Source organism: Stereum hirsutum (genome assembly GCF_000264905.1).
Source record: "Stereum hirsutum FP-91666 SS1 unplaced genomic scaffold STEHIscaffold_2, whole genome shotgun sequence".
Lineage (NCBI taxonomy): Eukaryota > Fungi > Basidiomycota > Agaricomycetes > Russulales > Stereaceae > Stereum > Stereum hirsutum.
Window position 1 is genome coordinate 3,421,637 of NW_006763132.1, and position 23,105 is coordinate 3,444,741.

Sequence of the window (23,105 nt, forward strand, 5' to 3'; positions counted from 1 at the left end):
ATCAACTGCGGTATGAGAGGACGTCTCTGAGTAGGCATCTGCCATTCCTTCATCAATCGTGCTCGGCTCGAAGGGGCTGCTCATTTGCCTCGTATGCATTGCACCGAGACCAGTGCTGCTCTCGTGGGAGAGTAGTTTCTCTGTTTCGGTGAACTGGATACAAGACGGAGAAATTTCTTCCATCAGTCATGATATTACCCTGTCATGATGGACGGGCTTTTCGGTAGATGAGGCGCACATACCGATATATATGTGCGTTGATTGTATACCTATCTATTGCGTTCTTCATAATCTCCATCTCTTCGCAGTTTGCCCCCATTCCCAGTGCAGTATGCTAGACCTCGCTGTCGGAGTCCTACTTTCTGCTATGTTCTTCTTTGGTGAGCCTCAGGTTCTTTCTGTCGTGAAATCTCGAATGTGAAAGCTCATATTTTCCCGTTTCTTCTGCTTGTCGTCGTCATGCATGGGCTCAGGAATCTTCACGATCCTGATCACCTTCTCAGCCTGTAGCGTTCTGTACGCTTTCACTGTCATAAGAATTATTATCAAATATTCTCAAAGCACCTGACATTTTGGTATCGACAGGTCGTCCTGGAATTTCACGCGAGGAAATTTGTGCAAAACCGCCCTCACACTAACGATGTACGCAGTCTCAACGGCCCACATCGCCACGCTTCTCGCCTTGTACGATCGAGACCCTCACGCACTCTCAGTGGCAACGGTACTTAACGATTCAGATGAATTATCTCATCCCCAAGGTTCCAGGCTAGTGGTAGTTGCGCTATACTTGCCCATCATCAATGTGAGTAGTGCTTTTGCTGCGTATCTCTTGCGGATTCTGGCTGGTCTGATAACTTCGTGTTTAGTACATACTATCCGATGCCGTTGTGGTGTGGAGAGCATGGATCCTTTGTTCTCGAACACGATTTATCTTGTACATCCCCGTTGCATCTCTCGCGGCCAGTATCGGTACGTCTTTCCTTCTGCGTTTTACGTAGTGGCCTACAACCCTTGTTTCGATCACTTCAGTCGCAGCCATTGTGATCGCAGCCTACGACATCAAGACTATGGTATTCTCCACCAACGCGATCGAAAAAGTTCACAGTTTCGGAGGCGTCGATAAAGGAGATGTCGTAGTTTACGTGCTCAGTGCGGCAACAAATATCTGGACCACAGTTATGGTGGCGGTCAAGGCCTGGTACGTTTCTCTTTGGATATGACAAATATCTACTTAGTTCTTAACTACCCTCAGGATTTATCGTAAAAACTCGGGGACTTTGTTGGATCAAACACACAAGACGAGCAATGCGGGGAAACTGATGGTCCTGCTTGTTGAATCCGGCGCGATGTACTCTCTCGTTTGGGTAAGAGTCTCCAATTTGCGCTGGGACGGAGATGCAACACAAACACAGAAACTCTTTTGTGTAATGTCAGATTATATTCTTATCAGTAATGAGTACCTCCGGCGCGGGTTTTTTGATCATGGCCGGAATCATGCCTCAGATCGCGGTTCGTCACTGTCACTGCTTTTCAGTTTTCACTTGTGTATTATATTCTGCTGTACATCACCCTACTCACATAATACACACACACAGGGAATTTACCCAACCGCTCTCATCGTCCTTGTCAGCTTTGGAAGGACCCACCATAGCGAAAGAACTGTAGCGCGCCATGAGCCGAAAATCCGTACTCAGCCTAAACATGGTGCTCTTGATGTTTCGCCATCTGGGGCTCAGCCCATCCAGGGGATACATGAAGAGCAGAAGCTTTCATTGAAAGGTGGAGGAAGATATTCGGATCTAGAGTCTGGCGAGGTTAGAGTGAATTTGCGGAGTTTTGATTCAGAGGCCATAGTAGGCACCGCCACGGTTGGAGATTTGGTTGAGAGCCAGTAGAACTCGCTGAACATCAGGCTCCAAATACGAAAAATGGCGCTGTTCTGGAGTGGAATCGCAATTCACTTTGTTAGCAGTATGTTTGAATGTTATAGAAGGTTCCAGGGATGTCCTTTGAGAGTTTGCTCACTGTCTTTCAAAGATGCCAACTATGGACGAAGTAAAAGGGGAGCCCGTGGTAAATATTTCCGGAGGATGTATTTTATTATCTTTGGAAGTACCTAATCACTTGAGAGCGTAACGACCGACAGGACTCTTACTTATTCTCGGCAGGTATCGGGCCACAGTGGCGTCAGAACGAATCTCTGTATCACGTGTCGCAACAAAGGTGAGGTGCCAGCTTGTGTTGGCCTTCACACCTCTTTCCCATCTCCAGTGGTTGGCAGACCTCGGCCTGAAGTTTCGTTGCTCTGTGAGTGAAATCCATGCCCTTACTGAGCATGGCTTTTATCGACAGCTTCACCCAGAGTCTCACAATGGTAACTTCACCATCCGACCTTAATCCGACCCTTCGCGCATCGACTTTGCCATTATTATCTTTCTTCTTAGCACAGATGCCATCTGTGGCTTGTGTTTTCACACATAAAGTCTCTCAGCCGACACCGCGTAGGCGCCACGGCTTTCTTTGCTTCGTATGGCGAGCTTTGGAAGAGCGACGTGTATATGAAGATTACGCACGTATACTGCCAATAATCAGGAACTTACCTAGCCATCCTCACCCTCCTCGCGAGCTTCAACAAGCTTGCTTCGAGGGTCACTTCGTCTCCTACGCCGCACGATGTGGATTCAACTTGGAGGACATCGTCAATAATCATGCCGATATTGACACACTGACAGTTATAGATACAATTTGGCTTGAAACGTGATGCCGGTCAGAAAGCTCTAGCCGCGAGAATCTTCCATTGGTTGCGAGTGAGATGGGAGTTGAGGAGATAAATCTGTGTACGTCGGTCGATTGATTGTCAGAATTGGGACATTTCTGACGGTCTCCTTTGTTTCACATCGTGATGAACAAGATATCAGCCTGTAGTAGGGGTATATGAGCAATACAGGGGCCTCAGGCTCTCGATCCGGTTTCCCCTGATACTCTAGCCTCCTCAACTTGTGTCTTTACCCTCTTCTCGAGATGTTAGATCCTAACGTTGGTACATTCTTACTGGCGACGTTCTTCTTCGGCGAGTACTTTATCAAAATGTTCTTTCTAGTGCTTGACTGACGTTAGACACCGTCATCGCCTCATAGGTGCCTTCACTATTCTGATCATATTTTCTACGTACACCACATTGTAGGCCTAACATCCATAATGCTTCCATAATCTGCGTCTTGCCTTTCTACTGAATTTTATGGATGTTTCTAGAGCTTCCGGAATTCGTGAAACAGGAAATATTGTTAAAACTGCACTCACTCTCGCAATGTACACGATATGTGCCACACATCTTGGACTTCTTTTGTCCTGGTATGGCGCCGAAAGCTTCCAGGACGAGATTTTCACGCTGCGCAAGCAAATGCTCATGATCCTTCCTGTCGTCAATGTATGTCAGCATCTCAAATTTGCGCAGCTAGCCTGGGTTTGACCATGTTTGCAATGTCCCATATCTTCCCCCCACCGGGCTTGCAGTATATCATCTCTGATGCAGTCGTTGTATGGCGCTGCTGGATTTTATGGGACAGGAAGTGGAGAATTCTGATCATACCTATCGTTCTTTTCACAGCCACAATTAGTATGCTCCTCCTGATTCGCTCCTCATAGGTAGTTGTGATAAGTCATCTAACTTAGCCTGTTACTACCCTAGTTGTGGCCGTAGCACTGCTAGTATTCGAAATCAGAATCACAGCATCTTCTCCCACAGCATTAGATCAAGATAGCAACTACAGTTGTGTCGCACTGGAAGATATGATTATCTGGAGCTTGACGCTTGCCACGAATGTTTGGACGACTTCATTGGTTGCTTATAGAGCCTGGTAACTGTTTGTGCACTGCATATCTCATGACATAGATCTGGCTGACATCCCTCGGAGGCGATACCGATGCTCTATCGGGACTGTACTTCGTGTAGGCAGTAAGAAGACCCAGGCTGAGAGAATTATGGCTATCCTGGTGGAATCGGGAATACTTTATTCTTTGATTTGGGTAACATCATCCTTGTTCGTCCACACATACGATCTTGAATTGAATGTTCAACTTTTATTACTTGTTTATTGCGACTAGATGACATTTCTTATAGCCGGAGCTCGCTCGGTCATAGGCGCAGAAGTCCTAAACGGCATAATGCCTCACATTGCTGTCAGTTTTTCCTTATCTTAACCGTCCCCTATTCATCTGTTCGATAAATAAACTTATGTTATACAATTATCCCTGGCAATAGGGCATCTATCCAACCATTCTTATAGTGCTTGTCAGCTTCGGCAAAACTCAGTTCCAGCACTGCACTGCCTACACCAATGACACCAATGAGCATGTTCGTGCACCAGGAAGAGGTGCCTCCATGCCCCAAGGCTACGCGGATGTCGTTGATATACAAGGGCCAGTCGGATATTACGGACAGGAAGACAATAGCGAAGCATTGGAGGAGAGAGGCACTCTAGAGGAATCGATTCACGATAAGAAACAAGGAATAGATGCCATGGTATAGATGACGAAGTAGTGACAGGGGCAAAACAAGGAAGCCTGTGGTGAATATTCCCGAATGATGCTCTTGACCACCATCGTTGACTTGATTTTGGGTGAAGGCTTTGAAAACTGTGTACGTATTTATATAATTACTTGAGAGCACAACAGAAGTGCTGGCCGACAGGGCTCTTCTTCTTGACAAGTTGTGGGCCACAGTGGCGTCAGAACAAACCACTTTATCACGTGTCTCTCGCTTTGAGTCCAACGAACAGCGAAGTGCCAGCGTTTGCGTTGACCTTCACACCATTTCTTTCCCATCTCGAGCGGCGGGTCGACGTCAGCTTGAAATCTCACTGCGCTGTGGGTGAAACTCATACTCTGGGTGAACATGGTTTCTATCGACGGTTTCACCCAGAGTCTCACAGTGACCTCACCGTCCGACCCATCGCGCGTCGACTTTGCCGCCATCGTCTTTCCTCTGCACAGGTAGCTCTTTCGCATGCATTACACGGAAGCGACTTGAACTTCGTGGATCTATGCGGCTTTTGTACGTTGATGTCTTATCAGAATATTAAGTGCGCGATGTCATCTTTGGCTTGTGTTTTCACACCGTGGCATACATCGTCTCAGTCGACACCGCGCAGCTACTACCGCGACGTTCTTTGCTTTGGATGGCAGGCTTTGAGGAAGCGGCGCTTATATGAAGATTGAAGTGTGGTAGGGAATGCGCTCTTCTTTCTGACTGAAGCCCCTCGCCAGAACACATTCAGGTAGGATCTAACTGCGTCGCTATCATGCTGAGCATATTCATGGCAGCAGCTCTGCTGTCTACGTTCTTCTTCGGTCAGTAGAAAAGATACTTCCTCACGCTTTTGCTCGGTAGTGATGCTTGACTATATCTATAGGAGTATTCACTGTCCTTATTCTGTGTTCAACATACAGCGTCTTGTATGCTCTCAACGTCATATGCACCTGCCGTGCTAGACCATTACTCACCAAGATTAACCTATGCAGATCGGCAAGAATTTACTCTCGGGGAAACCTACCGAAAGTCCTTGTGACCCTAACAATGTACGCAATCTCTTGTGCACACCTCGGAATCGGGTTGCGAACGTTCGATCTGAGTGGCGGAGCCGCACAACCAACGGCGTTGAGGCAGGCCTGGATGTACTTACCCATAGTCAACGTATGTCAATTTAGTCATATTCCTATGTGCGTATTGACATATGTGCATAATAAAAGTATATTCTGTCGGATGCTGTAGTCGTATGGCGATGTTGGTTGCTGTGGGGTCGTAGGTCTCGGATACTCGTCGTTCCTATCCTTCTGCTCATGGGCAACGTTGGTGAGTGTTAGTTGTATCAACAGTCCGGTATCCATTCTCTGACTCGATTCTGTAGCCGCCGCAATATCCATCGCAGTGTGTGATGTCAAAACCGTTGTCTTCTCGCCGACGTTCTCCGACGAGTCGAGCAGTACCGTCGGGTTTTATTCAGGCGACACGACAGTGTGGTCTTTGTCTCTCGGGACAAATGTATGGGCTACTTTATGTAATGGTTGCGTATAAGGCGTGGTAAGTATCTGCATACTTCATAGTTCACCGTTATTGTGAACACGGAGCCATGCACTTACACATACTTGTATCGAAGGCAGCACCGTCGTCATCTATTTCACGGAGGAACGCGAAGGACTCAAGCTGAGAAGTTGATGGCTCTGCTCGTTGAATCCGGAACTCTGTACTGCATGATTTGGGTGAGTATCGAACTAGTCTTACATCTTCATAGTTACTAAAGGTCATATTTGTTCCGTGCCTTAGGTCGTATTTTTGATTCCAGCTGTGGATACTGGTTACAACGGTAATCTGTTCATGAGCGCCGTCATGCCACAGATCGCAGTGAGCACATTTCTTTTGCTACACTTCCCCCGGTTGCTTGTACAACGCACGATTACTTGTGCTCTGGTGGTGTGCACTTACATGGTCTATAGGGCATCTATCCTACTGTCCTCGTCGTCCTCGTAAACTTCGGGAAGACTCAGTTCGAGAGCAATTTTGCGTACGAAGGCAATAGCCCAGGCACCACGGAAACCTCAAGACAACGCCGCAGCGGTATGCTCGAAGTAGTCAGGATGGGTAGGTCATTTATTGCAAGGGATGTCGAAAGCGACGATGGTGAGGTGGGAGGCGAAGGTGAGAGCTCTGTGCACGAGATCGAGGAAGAGAAGAGATCGGTCTGTACGGTGTGAACTAAGGTTTTGGATTAGTTTTTTGCTGTTGTACGATACATTATGTGTATTGACAAGACTGTGGATGAGTGAAGGACATTAGCAGTGCATGTAATCCGTAATGTCGAACACGCGCCGATGTATCATCCTCTCCTCTCTGAGCAGCCTCATAGAGTATTTCGGTAGCACCAGTCACGCTAATATAAGCTGGTATTAGTCCGTGATGTGGTCATGTAGATACACAACCAAGCTAGCATAGACAAGGATAAGGTTGACTTGAGGTTGGCTCTGGATAGAGACGGGAGAAACGGAATGGCGGTATTAGGAAAGTTCGGATGCGGGCACCATCGACACGTGGCTTGTCGGAGATCGGGTCGCCATACCTGTGAGCTCGCCACACCGCTCCTCGCTTCCTACCACCATCTTCTCCTCTGTCCCCATTCTTCGAATTCTTGTATTCTTCCCATAAAACCCAACGCAATATGGCATCAAAAAAGAGCGATGTTAAAGTGCTTAAGGGTCAAGAAGGTACGCCAGTGACTCTTGTTATATTCACTGTCAAAAACCGACCTCATCTTTCAACGCATATATCCAGCCGAAGACCGCGTCAAGCAATACATCAAACGCGTATGCCTTCTCCTTTCACCTTGTTGACAACCATTATGCACCTTATATCTGACCAACGCGGTCACTTTCGTGCCGTGAACTTATTAGATGAATCGCCCCTTCGGCGCCGTCGACGTTTCTGCGAATCTGAAGGGTTCAGTCCCTAAGACGGCTACCCAGAAGATCTTGTTGGCATTAGCGGACAAGGGAGATGTTACGCAGAAAGTGTATGGTGAGTCGCTTGCTTGATTATCCAAGTGGACGTGTACGGCAGAATCTGTGGCTCGGATGCTGTGGTCCCAAAGGTGTGGTGTGCTCAGTGAGGTGCATATATGCACCTATATGGTTGAGGCTCGATATATGCGTTTCGTTTTCTTCGCGAAGAGACTCTTTTCTACCTTTACGGGTGGTGAGCTGATAAACTATATGTTGATTTCGTAGGCAAAACGACGTTCTTCGTAGCCAACCAGTCCACCATACCTTCCATACCTGTTGAAACACTCGCCACCCTCGAAGAAGAATGCAAAGCGCTCGATGAATCAAATAAGGTGCTTTCGGTGGAGGTCAAGGGTCTTTCTAATGGTAAGCTCCTCATATTCTTCCGATACCCACGGTTTGGGGAGCGAGCACGACTGCGAAGAGTGCGTGGTGATTCTGATGTGGCGTATACAGAACTTGCGAAGTTAAAGAGTACACCTACGGACGAGGAACTAGGCAAGGAACTGCAGGCTGCAGAAGAAAGCGTACGCCCCTCCACCCTACCTTTCGGGCCTGTGCGTTGACCACGCATTTCCTTAATAGGCTGCAAAGCTGCAGTCCCACCTGCTCCCATTACGCTCTGGGACACCGCTCGTCTCCGCTGCTGAACTGAAGGAGATAGATCAGGAATGGACGAAGTGGAGGGCTGAGTGGGTTAGGAGGAGGAAAGTCTGGAAGACGTACGTTTCCTCGCTGTCTCTTGGCTCTCTTGTCCGCCCTCGCTTTCTTGCATCCGCCCTCTCTGTTGTCGATCTCGCAGCTTCTCCAACCTCTGGGAAACGCTCTTTCATGGATTCTGACCGAATGACCAACTTGTCGAACGCTGTCTAGCTTCTGATCGAGCCGTCTCACTGGGTTCTGCTGTCTCTTTGCATGTTCGAGTCTCTTCGTCATTCTGGACGCCGTCTCTTGAATCGCTTCTCGTCTCGTCTCTGCTCCCTGCCTTGCATCGAGTTCGCACATTCGCTAACTAACATTGCCTTTTTCATACAAATCGACATCACTCATACCTGTATTAATCGTCTCCGTCGCTTCGTATCCCCGGTCGCCATTCCTGTAGATTATGGGCTCTCATATCGGATAGCCTCGACACGAGCTCTGCGTCCGAACTGCTGGAAGATCTGGGCGTGGAGCAGGACACAGCGGAACATGTAGCAGTTGAAAGGGGAAGCCTGTGCGCTGTTGGTGCTGCTATAGGGCGTCGGTAGGAGTTGGTTGTAGTCGTCCGGGCCCGGGTGATGTGGGGATGTTCATGTTCGGACAATGTCCGATGTAGGTACGGGCTCGAACTTTGGAAGAAGGGGACGCTTGAAGAGGAAGGAAGTATCGATAATTCTGTATAATACTAGCATATGACTTTCGTCTCTTCGCAACGGTCTGACTGTATCCTCTGTTAACTATGCTGTAACCTGTTACTCAACCCATAATGATGTATCCTATCCCGCTTCGTGCTCCCTGGTACATGTTGTATGGGTATGCCCTAAGGAACTCCCTCCTTAAGTTCAGACTGCAAGCGACTTGGACCAGAGCATTTGGGCCACATACGAGTCTGTTCCTCAGCATGATGTGGCGTAGTGGTTTGTTTAGATCCGAGTTTTTCACGTGCATCCTTCCGCCTCCGATCCGTCATTCGTGCTACTCATCCTCCGTTCCCCGCAACCTCCTCCCGAATTTTGTGTTCTTGTCTCCGACCCCAGTCGGTCCGAATACTCTTCGTCTGATTCTTAAGGACCTGCTCTGGGCGCACCATCTCTTTTAACCCATCTAGCCGTTCTGCATTGCTGAGTCTTGCAACTTACAAGTAGTCTAGAGACTAGGATCCATTCTCGAATGAGTCCAGATGTCTCGACCACGACATTTTCCTCCTATGGTTGGACTTCGAACCGATACACGAATATCGGTTCTAGCACTTTCGGGCCGTCTACGTCGTCGTCGCCCACAAGTTCGCATCAACTGTCACAGGATCGCGGTACCGCATCCTTATACGCATCCACATCCGCGTCGACATCGACATCTACAAGCAAACCAGCAGACCAAGCAGGTAGCTCTGGTCATGAGAGAGAAGGTGGAGAGGGAAAGCCAAGTGGAAAGGGGAAGGAGAAGATCAAAGACTTCAACCATTTCGTACGCTCGGGAGTCGCGGGTGGAATTGCTGGGTGCGTGGTGCGTATTGCTTGTCGACTTGGGCTCGTTCGAAGTGGCGTGTATGGTCATTGAATCTCTTCGATTTATTGGTTGGTGGTTCAACGGATGTAGGCCAAGACGGTCGTTGCGCCTCTAGATAGAGTCAAGATTTTGTTTCAAGCATCGAATCCTGATTTTCAAAAGTATGCTGGTACGTGCACTACAACCCGATGTTCATTGTCATAATCGAAAGAATTCCTAGATGTCTTCCGTCTATTTCATCTCTTCATTCCTCTTCTACCTCCATATTCGTCCAATTCATCCGACCCTGCTCGCTCCTACTCGCCTCCACACCCCTACACCTTCCCTACGTATCTGCTTCTCCGACACCATTCTCCTTCACCTATCCTAGACATCGGATATTGAATAATGAATAATATATAGGCTCATGGTCTGGTGCACTTCGCGCTGGCGCCGAGATATATAATTCTTCTGGTGTGCGTGGGCTCTTGCAAGGCCATTCGGCGACACTGCTGCGTGTCTTTCCCTACGCTGCGGTGAAGTTCGTGGCGTATGACCAGGTTCATGACGTGCGTCCTCTCTTCCTTGGTCGTACCACCTCGAACTGCATGGCATTCGTGTTTGATGAGAGCAAGGCTGACGTCTAACGTTCTCTTATGTCTTATGGGAACATACGACTCGTTTTGTAGACCCTCATGCCAACTCCTGCGCATGAGACGAATTTTCGACGGTTCTCAGCTGGAGCTATCTCCGGTAAGTTTTCCACCATTTGTGTACCAACTACGTGGTGCCCCCTCTCACTAACCTACTCTCCGATTCCTCCGTTCGTTCACGCCTACTCGTCAAATTTTCAACATACTAATTTGGCACATCCTACGCCACACGCCACACATAGGCGCCATCTCCGTCTTTCTCACATATCCCCTTGAGCTCATCCGTGTAAGGATGGCGTTCGCCACCACGCCTGCTTTCGCAGCCGATCTGGTCTCCGCTGGACGACGAAGGCCGTCTTTTATCAGCGTCGCACGACATATATATTCGGAGGGCGCGCTACCGACCGCCTCCGCATCCACTTCCACACATTCATCGGCATTATCGTCTTCACAGTTCACACACACCAATCATGTACCACAACCTCCCGCACCAACGGCCGCAGCATCAATACAACCGACTCGCCGTATCTTCCACACCTTTCCCCTCCTGAAATTTTATCGAGGATTCACACCTTCGCTCGTAGGCATGATACCCTACGCCGGGACGTCATTCCTTGCCTGGGGATTTCTCCGAGCTCATTTCCTCCCACCACCACCGTCTTCTCCCGGTGACGGCGGTATCAAAGATAAGAACACCCGAGCGAAACCCAAACCACTCACAGACCTCGCCATCGGCGCCGTCTCCGGCGCGCTCGCCCAAACCGTATCTTATCCCTTCGAAGTCGTCAGGCGTCGAATGCAAGTAGGCGGGCTACGGAGTCCGGAGCGATGGCTTGGGTGGCGCGAAACTATTGTTGACGTGTATAAGAAGGCGAAGGCGGAGAATGCTGGGAAGAGCGGGTGGTGGAGGAGAGCGGGGTGGAGGGGTTTCTATGTGGGGTTGGGGATTGGGTATTTGAAGGTGGTGCCGATGAATGCGGTCAGTTTTGCGGTTTGGGTGGGGATGAAGAGGGTGTTGGATGTGTAGATGTGGGGATAGAAGAGGTTGGATTGTTTGTTGATGTGGAGAGTGGTGTTGTAGGATTCGTTGGACGAAGGCTAGCTTTACGGTGCTTTGCACCGTCGCAAGAAATTGACATTCTATGCAAGCAACCACCGTCAAAGGTGCCTGTGCCAACTTGACTTTCGACTGGACAGCTTGCCCAAATTCATGCACAAGGTACGGGTCGTTTCGCGAAGACCACGAACGCAGAACGCGTCGAGAGCGCGTCGAGACGCGTCGTCCATGCGCGGCAGGTCCTCCCCACGTCGGACTGAACCGCCGGACATGCCCCGGAATGACCTCATTCCATGCGGAGAACACGTCGCGGACCGATGTTCCCCGGACTCGCCCCGGACCAGCCCCGGATTTCCTTGTGGTGCGCAGAGATTCCTGGCCCACAAAAAGTCGGACGAGCAATGGTTTCCCCGGTCTCTCTTTCTCATCCTTCACCACATCCATCATCATCGAGAGATCTGCTCATCGTGTACGACGATGGCCGCGCAACTTTCTATACCGATCTATACGTCGCTCGATAAGCTGTATAACGATCTGGGCACCGCTGCTAACCATGCGTATGTGTTCCCTCTTTGGTGTCTCTACGGGTTGACTGGTTGGGTGACTGATGTGCTTTAAACATTCTTCTTATTCATTTATTGGGATAGTACGCGATGGAATAATCTCGCCCAGGAATTTGAGAAGCGATACGGCCGCAAGCCGAAGTACATTGCTCGTGCACCCGGTCGTGTAAAGTACGTTCATCTGTCATGCATCACCTCATGTTTGGAGGACATTTCCCTCGAAATCTTCGCACATTTGGGTCTGTGGGCTGCAGGCAAATCATTTGCTGAATTACGGCAGACTGCCATGAAGGTCTACGGTGTGTGGAGATATACTGTTAGCCCCTGTCCCTACACTGCTCACCGTGTAAGTAATCTCCGGTACACCCAGAATCATGCTGAAGACTGTGATAAATCGAAAATGATCTCGATCGAGTTCAACTATGCTGTAGCACTTTTGACCTAGTGTTATGGATCCATAACACACTGTTTCGTGTGTAAACCAGTGGCCGGTGGGCCACACTTGCACCAGCGGTTGTATCGTGTGGTCTGTGCATCCTGGATGTGCCAGGTTCATAGGACTTTTCTATGTCCAGATCAGTGCTTCATATAACTCGTGCATACGCACTGTGCCAATGGGCTTTCGACCGCTTGACGTGGCCACCTGGAGCATGTATGTAACGCCACACTGCACAGGCTCAGTAATCTCTAGGCCTCTTTCCTCCTAAACTCTTTCCTTGGCGCCTCCCCTCATGTCTAATACTTCTTCATCTTCCTAGCCTGATAGGCGAACATATTGACTACGCCCTCTTCGGCGTCTTCCCCGCCGCCATCGAACCCGACATCCTCATCGCATGTGCCCCCCACCCTCCCCACAACTCCCCACACCCCTCCGGCACCACAACCCCCGCAGCATCCGTCAACGCACAGAACTTGTACGAGAAATACACGCCCACGTCTTTTGTACCGATCAGGAGGAAGTCGCTCGTTACTGCACTCGAGAAGGCGGCCGAAGGTGGGCCGACGGACGAGGAGGTGCATGTGGAGGAGTGGCATATGGATATTGATAAGAAGGAGTTGAGGTGGGAGAGTTATGTTAAGGCGGGGTATTATGTGAGTGCTGGTTATTCTGTGCAATATCAGGGGTGATATTGGTATCTTGGTCGTCGTCACAAGAGCTCCTTCCCCTCTTCTGGTTCTCTTATAACAATACCAGCTACACACTTCGTCATGATATTGACAATCCACATCTTTTTACCTCCAGGGCGTTCTCAACCGCTTCTTTGACCCCACTTCACTCTCCCCCTCTGCCCTCCCCGTACCCGTGGATCTCCTCGTAACAGGCACCGTCCCCGCCGCATCCGGTCTCTCGTCCTCGGCTGCCATGGTCGTAGCCTCGACTCTCGCTTTCCTTGCGGTTAACGATAAGTTGGAGGGACTGACGAAGGGTCAGTTGGTCGAGATGGCGATGGAGAATGAGCAGAGGGTGGGCGTTAATAGTGGAGGGTGAGTGTCATGTTTTACGGAATATCCTCTTCCTTAAGGGTCCCTTCCATCGGTTTGGATGTTGTAAGGAATTGCGCTGACCAGCTTCTGCCTGATCTCTTTTTTACGCATGCGTGGCGTTTGCTGGTGTGGCGTGTGGTACCAACCCATTCCGACACATTCACTCTGATGCTCTACAATTATATCCTCCTTCTCCTTGTCTTTCTCTCCACAATACAGAATGGACCAAGCTGCCTCTGTCATCTCGACCCCCGCATCTGCCCTTTACGTAACCTTCTACCCCAAACTCGCCGCCTCCCTCGTCCCTCTCCCCGGTTCCGCCCCTTCCACCACAACCAGCACCGCAAACGCCTCCTCACTCCCCCCCAAAGCCGTCTTCATCATCGCAAACTCCCTCGTCACGTCCGAAAAGGCTGTCTCCGCAAAATGGCGCTACAACCTCCGCGTCGTCGAAACCCTCGTCGCCGCGCGCGTCCTGGCACACAAACTCGGGCTTCCGATCGGACCGAAGGAGAGGATCACGTTGAGGGAGGTCGTGGGCCGGGTGGGCGGGGAGCCGGAGGGTGGATGGGGAGAGGGAGGGGAGGGAGAGGTGCAGTATAAGAAGGCTTTGGAGAGGATGGTTGGAGAAAGCGAGGTGTTGAAGAGGCAGGGCGGAGCGGAGGGGCAGGAGCAAGAAGGAGTGACGAGGGAGGAGATGGTTGAGATGAGCGGGTTGGACGAGAAGACGTTCAAGGAGGTTTATCTGGACCGGATCGAAGTCGAGGCGACGTATTTCCAGCTTTATAAGCGCGCGAAACACGTCTTCACGGAGGCGTTACGGGTGCTCGAGTTCAGAGACGTATGTCTCTCCGCGACGGCATCCGCCTCCTCGTCAGAAGAAACACTCGTCAGTCTCGGAAACCTGATGAAGTCATCGCAAACTTCCTGCTCATCGCTCTACGAATGTTCGTGCACTGAACTCGACGCGTTGACCGCACTCGCCGTCAAATCGGGGGCTTATGGGTCGAGACTGACGGGTGCGGGCTGGGGCGGGTGTACGGTTAGTCTCGTAAGGGAAGATAAAGTGGACGGATTTGTGAAGGCGCTGTTGGCTGGGTGTGAGGGGTATAAAGAGTTTAGGGGTGAGGGCGGGAAGGTGAAAGAGGGCTTGGAGGCGAGGTGGGGAGAGGTTGTGTTTGCGACGAAGCCGAGCAGTGGGGCATGTGGTGAGTGGTTTTTCCGCCGAACGATCCTCCATCTTTTCCACTGATTTCTGTCCTTTTCTTGCGCAGTGTATAAGTTTGAAGAATGAACGTAACTAAGGAATTGGCGATCGTCGTGGAGCACGGGTAAACCCACATTTGATATCGATTTATATCTCATGATTATCGTTGTTGTAAGTTGTAGTCTATGTGCACAATGTGTGTACTACATGTGTATAACTCCCTGTCAATGGGTTTGTCATTAGAAATTTAACCACTTCATCAAGTTTGTGTCCAATGTCTTGAGAGAAACAGGCAGACACTTCGTACTACCAAGTGAAACTTAATCCTACGACTGCTCTTCCTGTTCGAGTTGAACGCCACCCTGCAAAGGACACGAAGAAGCGATCGAGCCGGGCCGCGGGCGTGTCGCGTGTCGGAGTCTATCGGAGCCCTAAATCGGGCAAGGAAGGTTTCGTATAAGTACGGTTGTCTTTTTCTCAACTTTTTCTTCACCGTCCTTGAGCTTCAGACGCCATCCTAGCACCTACAGTCTTTACCCCTTTGACAGAATAATCTCATGCGCGAGCAACCCGGCATTGCTCTGACCATACCCGATTTTCTTTTTCTCGTGTCCCGCTAGTGGTTCGTACGGTGTCCATCTGGTCCATCGATACACATCGACGTCACTTGTTTTTGAATTTCGAAAAATAAAACGCGGAAAATAAATAGATGTGATATAATCACGAACTTGAATCAAACTACGGCTCATATATTTATAATACGTCATTTCCTCAGCTGGACCACACTGTTCCTTCCTTCCGTCTGCCAGTATGCTCGGTCTTTGCTATCGGGAATCAAACCATCAGTCGACTCCGAGTCCCTGAAACGAATCGCACCGTTTATCGCAATAATACTTCCATAATACACGAGTGGCCGAGGCCGACCGGTTAGGGGGACGGATTAGTAGTGCCAGTTTGGTCCCAGTGGTCCTTAAAATGCTTTATCTTCGTCTTACTATAACTTTGACCCGTGCGCAATGGACCCACCGGGGACGGAATGGACGCTGCACGAGGATTCAGATGCGAGGGCGCTCAGAATGTGACGATATACACTGCTCCTATGTAACTCAACTGACGATGTTCATCTGCTTGTAAGTTGTTAGGAGTTGTGAGGCTGTGCACATGTCCTAGTCAGAACTTGAACCTTGAATTGGTAGAACTCACCGGTCCAACGTAAGTAATCTCACGCAGAAACGCACGAGAGTGATTTACGAGCTAGATTGGGGACTTGGAGGATGCAACGCCGCAGGCATAATTAGTTAATGCATGTCTCGGTGTGCGAGCAGTCAGTCCGATTGGGGTTCCCTGTGTGTTTATGGTGAGGACTGAGGCGGTCTATCGTCGGTTTAGACTTATGTGGTGCTGCAGATACCACACACCTCTTGCCCACTCCATGAACAGCTTTCTCTATTTAAAGTTAATCTGCGGGATCCGTTTAGGAGAATGGCTTGATCAGCAAAATTGCTTGATCAGCGAGAGGCTAAGTTAATTACGGTCTGGAGTGGGAGAGCTTTGAACTCGGAATGAGAGCTTACTGAGCAGGAGCGGGAGAGGGGGCTGTACTAAACAGCCACAAGTCGCAGATCCTTCTAAGTTCGCCGTGCAGTGGCAGTGTCTCGATGTGGTCGATGGACGATATATGGAATCGACTTCCCATTTCTTAGATGGGTGTAGACACTGAGTGAAGACGAGTGTGGCAGTGGGACAGTGATGGTGCCCCCGGCGTTGACCTCTCCGATGATATAATGGTGGACTGCATGTTATTAGTTGCAGTCCCCAGTATTTGTCGGGGCGGTTCGGAGACCTTCAAGGCACTTCGCTGACGCACGAAGCAAAAGTGGTCAGTACTAATACTTAGTGTGCACAGATTGGATACGTCGCAGATGCTGGCTGACGTGTCGTCGGAGAATAGCGGGCTCGGTGTAGTAAATAGGAAAAGATCAGAGCTTTCGTGTTCGTCTACTCTTCACGGCTGCCACGCAAGCGCTCAAACATTCCTGGTCAAAGCGGCACGACGACGTCCACGTACCGTCTAATTCGTCTTCCAGGATCCCCCTATCCAACTTATAACCGCCAAGGACAGCATCGTAAATGTACATTGGTACAGCGTCCGAAGTCCGACACCGACGGGCCGTCGGGTAAAGGGACGACAATCACAGGCTAGCCCGAAACAAGGACGGTGGTTGGTAGGACCCCCGAAAACCCCCTCAGAGGTCTGTTCCGCCCTCTGATCTTGGGCCCCGCGTAGTCGCCGGCTCTGTGAGCTGCCCTCGTCCCCGCGCTCGGAACATACCTGTGTCCCAGGTCGATTTGGGCCCCGCGTCTTGGAATATACATCGAAAAATCCTCATAAATAGTGAATTTATTCGAGCACCGCTGGTTTCATTAGGCGAGCTTGAAAATCTTCAACTTAACCTCAACTTAACCTCAACTTACCCTAACCTAGCCTAATCAAGTCTGTCACAGTCTCGTATCGCTGATTCCGAGCCATACCGGTTCGAACAAGCAGTTTTCGGCTGCAGGGAAAGCTAGGTTGCAAAAAAATTAGGTCCGGACTAGGTCAGTTTATGGTGAGGTTAGGTTATGTTGAGGTTAGGGTGAGGTCAAGATCGAGCTTGGGGTCGCCTTCGTCCCCGCGACGGGAACAGACCTCGGCTGAAACCACTCTCGTCCCCGCGAAAAAATCATACATCTGGCCAGAATTTCCCGTCCCCGTCCCCGCGAAAATTTCGGACCGCGGCGCTGACGCGCCGCCTTCGTCCCCGCACAAAAATCAGACCTCATAGGGAGTTTTCGGGGGTCCTTGGTTGGTGCTCTCGAGAGTCGAAGCGCAGCATTCATCAAGGATCGGCCCATCGCGAGTGAGATTTTGTGTAAAGCACCATCGCATCAGACCTTCCGCATGCCGCCGCTCCGGGTTTGGTCAGCGTCAAAGGCCCGAGTCGATTTCTGTCCAAACTTACACCGTAAAGGCTGACTTATCCCCAGAATAGGGTCAGTTGTGGGCTGAAGATGCGGGTGGTGCAGATTGCCGCGCGGTTCGTCATCGCGGCAGGTCGAAACAGGAGGAGAGTAGAAAGGACTGAGTCCATTCGGCTTGCTCAGCCATAACCCATCCGTTTTCCTCTTCCTCTCCGACCACAACGAACACGAACGAACACATACCCACAGCACACGACAGAAACAGACTCACGACACCTTAACTGAAAAGACGATGTCCTCCGCCGAAGACGAGCCCCACGACGCCGAGCAAGGCACGACCCTCATTCACAACAAAAAACGCAGGGTGCAGAGGGCATGTGATGTCTGCAGACGCAAGAAGAGTACGTCCTCGCGAGTTTTCCTTCTCGAGTTCTTAACTGACAAACGTACAATGACAAAGTACGATGTATGTATCGCTCTGCTCGACCTACGTTCCTTCCAAGGCCTAGTCCAGCTGACTTTGGACGATAGGCGATGGCGCACAAATGCCGAGCACTAGATGCTCAAATTGTATTGCATATAACTACGATTGCACATATATGGAGGCTGCCAAGGTACGTCTATCACTTCCAATAGCTGCCTTCATGTCTTGACGGTGTTGTAGAAACGCGGTCCACCGAAAGGGTGCGTGGCGGGTGGAACACTGGAACACTGGAATACTGATAGGTGACCTCATAGGTATGTTGAAACCCTCGAGATGCGGCTGGAGAAGATGGAGGGTCTGCTGTCACGGGTACGTCCTCCACAATATCCGTTTCTTGTTCCAAGTTTCTCCAACTATTCCCCGTGTGGCCCTTAGCTCTGCCCCGATGCCGATTTCTCCAAAGAGCTAGGCATGACGATCGACAAGTCCAAATGGTTCCCCGAACTCCAACGTCACGGCTCAGGCTCAACATCTCAAATTCTATCTTCACACGGCGGCGGCGCTTCACCAAGCTCAATGACAGACCCCGGTGCGGTTGCCTCTCCTCCTGCCGCCAACGACGACGAGCTCCAGTCGAGCGATGACGAGTTTCTGGGACAGAGCGCCCTGCTCTCCGAATCGATGAAGAACATGCATCTCCATCCTATGTTGCAGAAACGGTTCCTCGGGAAATCGAGCGGTGCGAAGCTCGTGATGGCAGCTATTGATCTCAAGTCAGAATATTCGATGAAAGACATGGATCTTCATGCGATCGTGGGTACGAAGAGGCCCGAGTTTTGGACGGTGTTACCTGTGAGTTGCCCCAAACATAATTTTGATTTATTTTTGTGTTACTCTACCGTGTTTTCGAGTGTGAAACACGAATGTCCTGATCCATCTAATTACATCGCAGTGGGAACGCTCATGCATGGACACCCGCCACCCCCGCCTCGAATTCCCCGATCCCGACCTGCTCGCCTCCCTCATCGACATCTACTTCGAACACGTCAACCCATTCTCCGCCCTCCTCCACGCCCCATCCTTCCGGCGCTCCGTCGACGATGGCCTACACCTCCGCGACGACGGGTTCGGACAGGTCACACTGATGTTGTGTGCGATTGCGGCGAGGTTTAGCGATGATCCGAGAGTGCTGTTGGACGGAGGACATGATCAGAGTTTGCATTCGGCGGGGTGGAAGTGGTTCTCACAGGTGGAGGTTACGAGGCGGTCGTTGTTGACGCCGCCGTGTCTGTATGATTTACAGATTTATTGTGTGAGTCTCGGTTTCCCGCTCTTGTCCTGGTCTCACGCGGAGTTCTGAAACTCGGCTCATACGTGGTTTTGTGTTGGTAGCTTGCGATACTTTTCTTGCAAGGATCCTCTGTACAACACGTATGTTGGACCATGACAGGCGTCGGGATCAGAATCGCACAGGATGTAGGTGCGCATCGGAGGAAGGTGTATAATACGAAACCAACCGCGGAGGACGAGCTTTGGAAGCGTGCGTTCTGGTGAGTCTTGACTTTTTTCTTAAGTACCCCACTACTGCAGCCTGGTGCTCGCTAATACACGTGTTTGAACGCGAAGGTACCTCGTAACACAAGATAGGATGATGAGCTCCGGTATGGGGCGGCCGTGCGCTATTCAGGTATGTCTATCTCCTCTTTCAATGCGTAGCCCCTATCATGGTCACGTGCCTATTCTAACCACCATCTCTTCCTCATCATCGTTACCTCTCAACAGGAAGAAGAGTAAGTGTCTCCCTCCTTACCGCCAATCCCCTTCCGCTCGCCCTTTCTTCATTCGAGATGCTCGCGACATATACTCAAACCGCACGAATGGCTATACGGTTAAATATATAACCATTCATTCTACATAGCTTCGACCTCGATGTGCCTATCGCGTGCGACGACGAGTATTGGGACGATCCGGATCCGGAGAAGGCGTTCAAGCAGCCGCCTGGGAAGCCGTCGAATATGGACTTTATCATTTCGTTGTTGAAGTTGGTGCAGATTATGGCGTTTGCGTTGAGGACTATCGTGAGTGCAATGTGCTTATGTTGGACCCTTCAGAGCTCTTCGACATCTCGACATGTCTTCTACCTTGACGGAGGATTGCTTTGTCGTCCTCGAGATACTGCACTTGATATTGGCTGACTAGACGAGTGGCTGACTGTGTTGTTGTCGTGACGTTATATAGTACGCGATCAACAAGTCGAAGGTCCTCCTTGGGTTCGTGGGTTCAGAGTGGGAACAGCACATCGTCGCGGAGCTTGATTCGGCGTTGAACAAATGGATAGATTCCATTCCTGAGCATCGTAAGCCTCCTCTCTCTTATTCCACTTTCACCTTCACATCGCTCCACACCTCCACCCACCGCTCACTTCACTCACCCACTACTGCACACAGTCCATTGGGACCCCTCCCGCGAAGATCCCACCTTCTTCCGGCAATCCGCTGTGCTCTACTGCACCTACTACCACGTACAAATCCTCGTCCATCGACCCTTCATCCCCTCACCCCGCAAACCGTCGCCGCTCTCGTTCCCTTCGCTCGCGATATGCACGAATGCGGCGAGGTCGTGTAGTCATGTCGTCGAGGTCGGGCTGAGGAGGAATTTGCCGATGCCGGTGGGGTATTTCCAGGTGCGTTTTGTTCAGCTTAGGTTTCTGTTTATTGTTGTTGCACCCGGTGCTGATCAGTGCGCTTTGACGTGTCATGTACGGTAGATCCCGGCGTTTGTGGCGGGGATCGTATTGTTGTTGAGTATATGGGGAGTCAAGAGGAGTGGGGTGAGCATCGATCCGGGGAAGGAGATGCAGGATGTGCATAAGTGTATGCAGGCACTCAAGGTGGCTGAGAAACGGTTCGTCGTTCTGTGAATTGATCGCGTACACGATTTTTTTAACCCATGAAATATTCCAGATGGCACGCTGCCGGGAGGTTATGGTACGTGCTTTCTTTTTTCAATGTTAAGATTTCGTCTTGCGCGTTGGCTAAATAATTCTTCATAAACAGGGATATCCTCTTCGAACTTGCCTCCCTCAGCGACCTCCCACTACCCGCACCCAGCCCAGGCTCCGCCAAACGTCAACGCGACTCCGACAGCCCTGCCCCCTCCCTCTTCCAGCAGCAAACCTCACCCTCCGTCCTATCCCCTCTCAGCCCTCATTTCAAACCCATGGCCGCCGGCACTGGCTCCGAGACTACCGTCCCTTCTGACACGAGCTCACGACAATACGCCGGTTCGAAGCGAGTCCCCAAATCTCACAAACAGAGAGAATCTTCGTCTTCCAGGTCGAGCTCTGTCGGACCAGGCATCCAACCGATTCCACCGCCGAATGTTCAACATCGGTCTCAACAGCAAACGCCACCGCTACCGCACCAGACCCCCTCTTCGACGTCGGGATTTCCGTACGCTACTCTCCCGATGCATAGCGATGAGTTGAGAACGGTACCCGCGGGAATGAATACCGCGTATGCGGGCTTCGCTAGGCCCTCTATCGATCCCGTGACGGGGAACTGGTCTCTCCCTGGAACGCCTACGCAACATACGGCCAACGTCGCAGGACCCTCGCCACGAGCTAATGGTGGCGGCGATGGGGGCGTGTCGTTGTTGAACGGGAGGTCGTTCACGTATCCGTTCGGGTTTGGACCACCACCTTCGGGTTCTTCGGGGGCGAACGACCCGATGCTCAGCCAGGAAGCTACGGAGATGGGGCTTAGAGGTGGGTTTACGGATTTCGGTGGGGGTTTGAATGGGGGAGGAGGCGGCGCTGGGAATGGGGTTGGGTTTTTCGGGTCGGGGGCGAGTAATATGTTTGGATTCGATTCGCCCATGTCGGATGAGTCTCGTCAGGGTGGTCAAGGTGCGCAGCCGATGATGAGCATCACGGATACTGGGACGGGTGCTGGCGCTGGAGGGTATGCAGATCTGATGCAGGGGTTGGTTGGCGGGTCTGGCCATGGCGGTATTGGAGGCTCGGGGGCAGGACAGACGCCGTCGAGAGTTGGGTCTGGCCAGGAGACCGCTCAGGCGGAGTTGGAGGATATGATGAAGATGTGGTCGAGCATGCCTGCTGGGTTTGAGTACGTCCACTTCTCTCCTTCGGTTTTATATAACTGCCAAGAGATCTAAGCTAATTCGGCGGTGTCCTCTCATGGAAGGTTGGAGGACTGGGATACATATATGACGAATTTCTCGGGTATGAGCCAGTTCCCCATGCAAGGGACTAGTTCAGACACAGGCCCGTCTCCTCAAAGTTGAATAGGTATTAGGTGCAGTAACAGCACGCAGTAGAAGTCCCTTCTTAGCTAGTAGATCGCTTGAAGCCCGTTGTAGCATCCGTCTCCTTATCTTGTTATTGATTGTTTTCCTTTGCTGTCCCATCTGGTATATAACTTACCTTCACACTGTATTAATTTACTCTCCCTCCTCGCTTGCTCATCGTTCGCTTTCTGTCTGTCTGTCACCCTGGTCCCCGACGCCAAGGTCAGCGCTAGAACGCTTCACTCACATTCTATCTTTTCAGGTCTTGTCGGTATACGCTTTTCCTGATTTTGTATCCTTTGATTCAATACCATGCTTGATTTGCGTCGAGCCGTAAACAGTACCTACAGGACGTATTTGCGTCGATGCTTTATTCGTTCACAGCCTTCGCCAATCAATATACACCATTCAGCCTTTCACTTCAATACGATACTGAAGCCTCTGAATCGTTCACACCAGGCGGGACGGAGCCCCTTTCACCATGGACTCGACCTTCCTTCCTACACGAACGTGCTAGGGCGGCCCGTGGTGTACTCATGCTTCCAACATGTTGGAACCGTTCTCGTGCTCAAACTTTCTCATAATAGGTCTCATCTTCTGTTTCTTTCATATTTCCCGCGTACTATCTGCACTGACATCCAGGCACGCAAGGCCCGGGCGACGTTCTGAAGGTGCAGATGTGGAGAACATCATGAGCAGGTGGGCCTTT

General features: G+C 50.8%; 6 protein-coding genes across 6 annotated transcripts; all 6 read left to right on the forward strand.

The window, feature by feature from the left end:
• Positions 1–640: 640 nt before the first annotated feature.
• On the forward strand, positions 641–1,895 carry STEHIDRAFT_153230 (uncharacterized protein; the record flags this gene model as incomplete). Its single annotated transcript, XM_007300219.1, has 6 exons — positions 641–802; positions 867–969; positions 1,030–1,198; positions 1,253–1,364; positions 1,435–1,509; positions 1,596–1,895. The coding sequence occupies 6 exons, from the start codon at positions 641–643 to the stop codon at positions 1,893–1,895; spliced, it is 921 nt and encodes a 306-aa protein (XP_007300281.1).
• Positions 1,896–5,575: 3,680 nt separating this feature from the next.
• STEHIDRAFT_153231 (uncharacterized protein) lies at positions 5,576–6,750 on the forward strand (the record flags this gene model as incomplete). The annotated part of the gene is made up of 6 exons (XM_007300220.1): positions 5,576–5,692; positions 5,749–5,851; positions 5,907–6,040; positions 6,103–6,258; positions 6,323–6,400; positions 6,493–6,750. The coding sequence occupies 6 exons, from the start codon at positions 5,576–5,578 to the stop codon at positions 6,748–6,750; spliced, it is 846 nt and encodes a 281-aa protein (XP_007300282.1).
• A 461-nt stretch (positions 6,751–7,211) lies between these two features.
• On the forward strand, positions 7,212–8,801 carry STEHIDRAFT_128434 (TBPIP-domain-containing protein; the record flags this gene model as incomplete). Its single annotated transcript, XM_007300221.1, has 7 exons — positions 7,212–7,257; positions 7,325–7,356; positions 7,444–7,567; positions 7,777–7,917; positions 8,008–8,078; positions 8,137–8,273; positions 8,654–8,801. The coding sequence occupies 7 exons, from the start codon at positions 7,212–7,214 to the stop codon at positions 8,799–8,801; spliced, it is 699 nt and encodes a 232-aa protein (XP_007300283.1).
• A 457-nt stretch (positions 8,802–9,258) lies between these two features.
• Positions 9,259–11,531, forward strand: STEHIDRAFT_144817 (mitochondrial carrier). The gene is made up of 5 exons (XM_007300222.1): positions 9,259–9,756; positions 9,850–9,928; positions 10,162–10,307; positions 10,428–10,491; positions 10,634–11,531. Exons 1-5 carry the CDS (start codon positions 9,424–9,426, stop codon positions 11,416–11,418), a joined length of 1,407 nt encoding a protein of 468 aa, XP_007300284.1. The 5' UTR covers positions 9,259–9,423; the 3' UTR covers positions 11,419–11,531.
• A 394-nt stretch (positions 11,532–11,925) lies between these two features.
• Positions 11,926–14,874, forward strand: STEHIDRAFT_73539 (Galactokinase; the record flags this gene model as incomplete). Its single annotated transcript, XM_007299424.1, has 6 exons — positions 11,926–12,005; positions 12,096–12,182; positions 12,770–13,103; positions 13,255–13,496; positions 13,716–14,704; positions 14,771–14,874. The coding sequence occupies 6 exons, from the start codon at positions 11,926–11,928 to the stop codon at positions 14,788–14,790; spliced, it is 1,752 nt and encodes a 583-aa protein (XP_007299486.1). The 3' UTR covers positions 14,791–14,874.
• Positions 14,875–17,956: 3,082 nt separating this feature from the next.
• Positions 17,957–22,806, forward strand: STEHIDRAFT_91762 (uncharacterized protein; the record flags this gene model as incomplete). Its single annotated transcript, XM_007300223.1, has 17 exons — positions 17,957–18,065; positions 18,125–18,130; positions 18,196–18,278; positions 18,329–18,348; positions 18,403–18,457; positions 18,524–18,940; positions 19,041–19,400; positions 19,481–19,638; positions 19,715–19,775; positions 19,871–19,878; positions 20,007–20,166; positions 20,327–20,444; positions 20,536–20,771; positions 20,856–20,992; positions 21,052–21,075; positions 21,145–22,215; positions 22,294–22,806. The coding sequence occupies 17 exons, from the start codon at positions 17,957–17,959 to the stop codon at positions 22,391–22,393; spliced, it is 3,123 nt and encodes a 1,040-aa protein (XP_007300285.1). The 3' UTR covers positions 22,394–22,806.
• Positions 22,807–23,105: the final 299 nt, after the last annotated feature.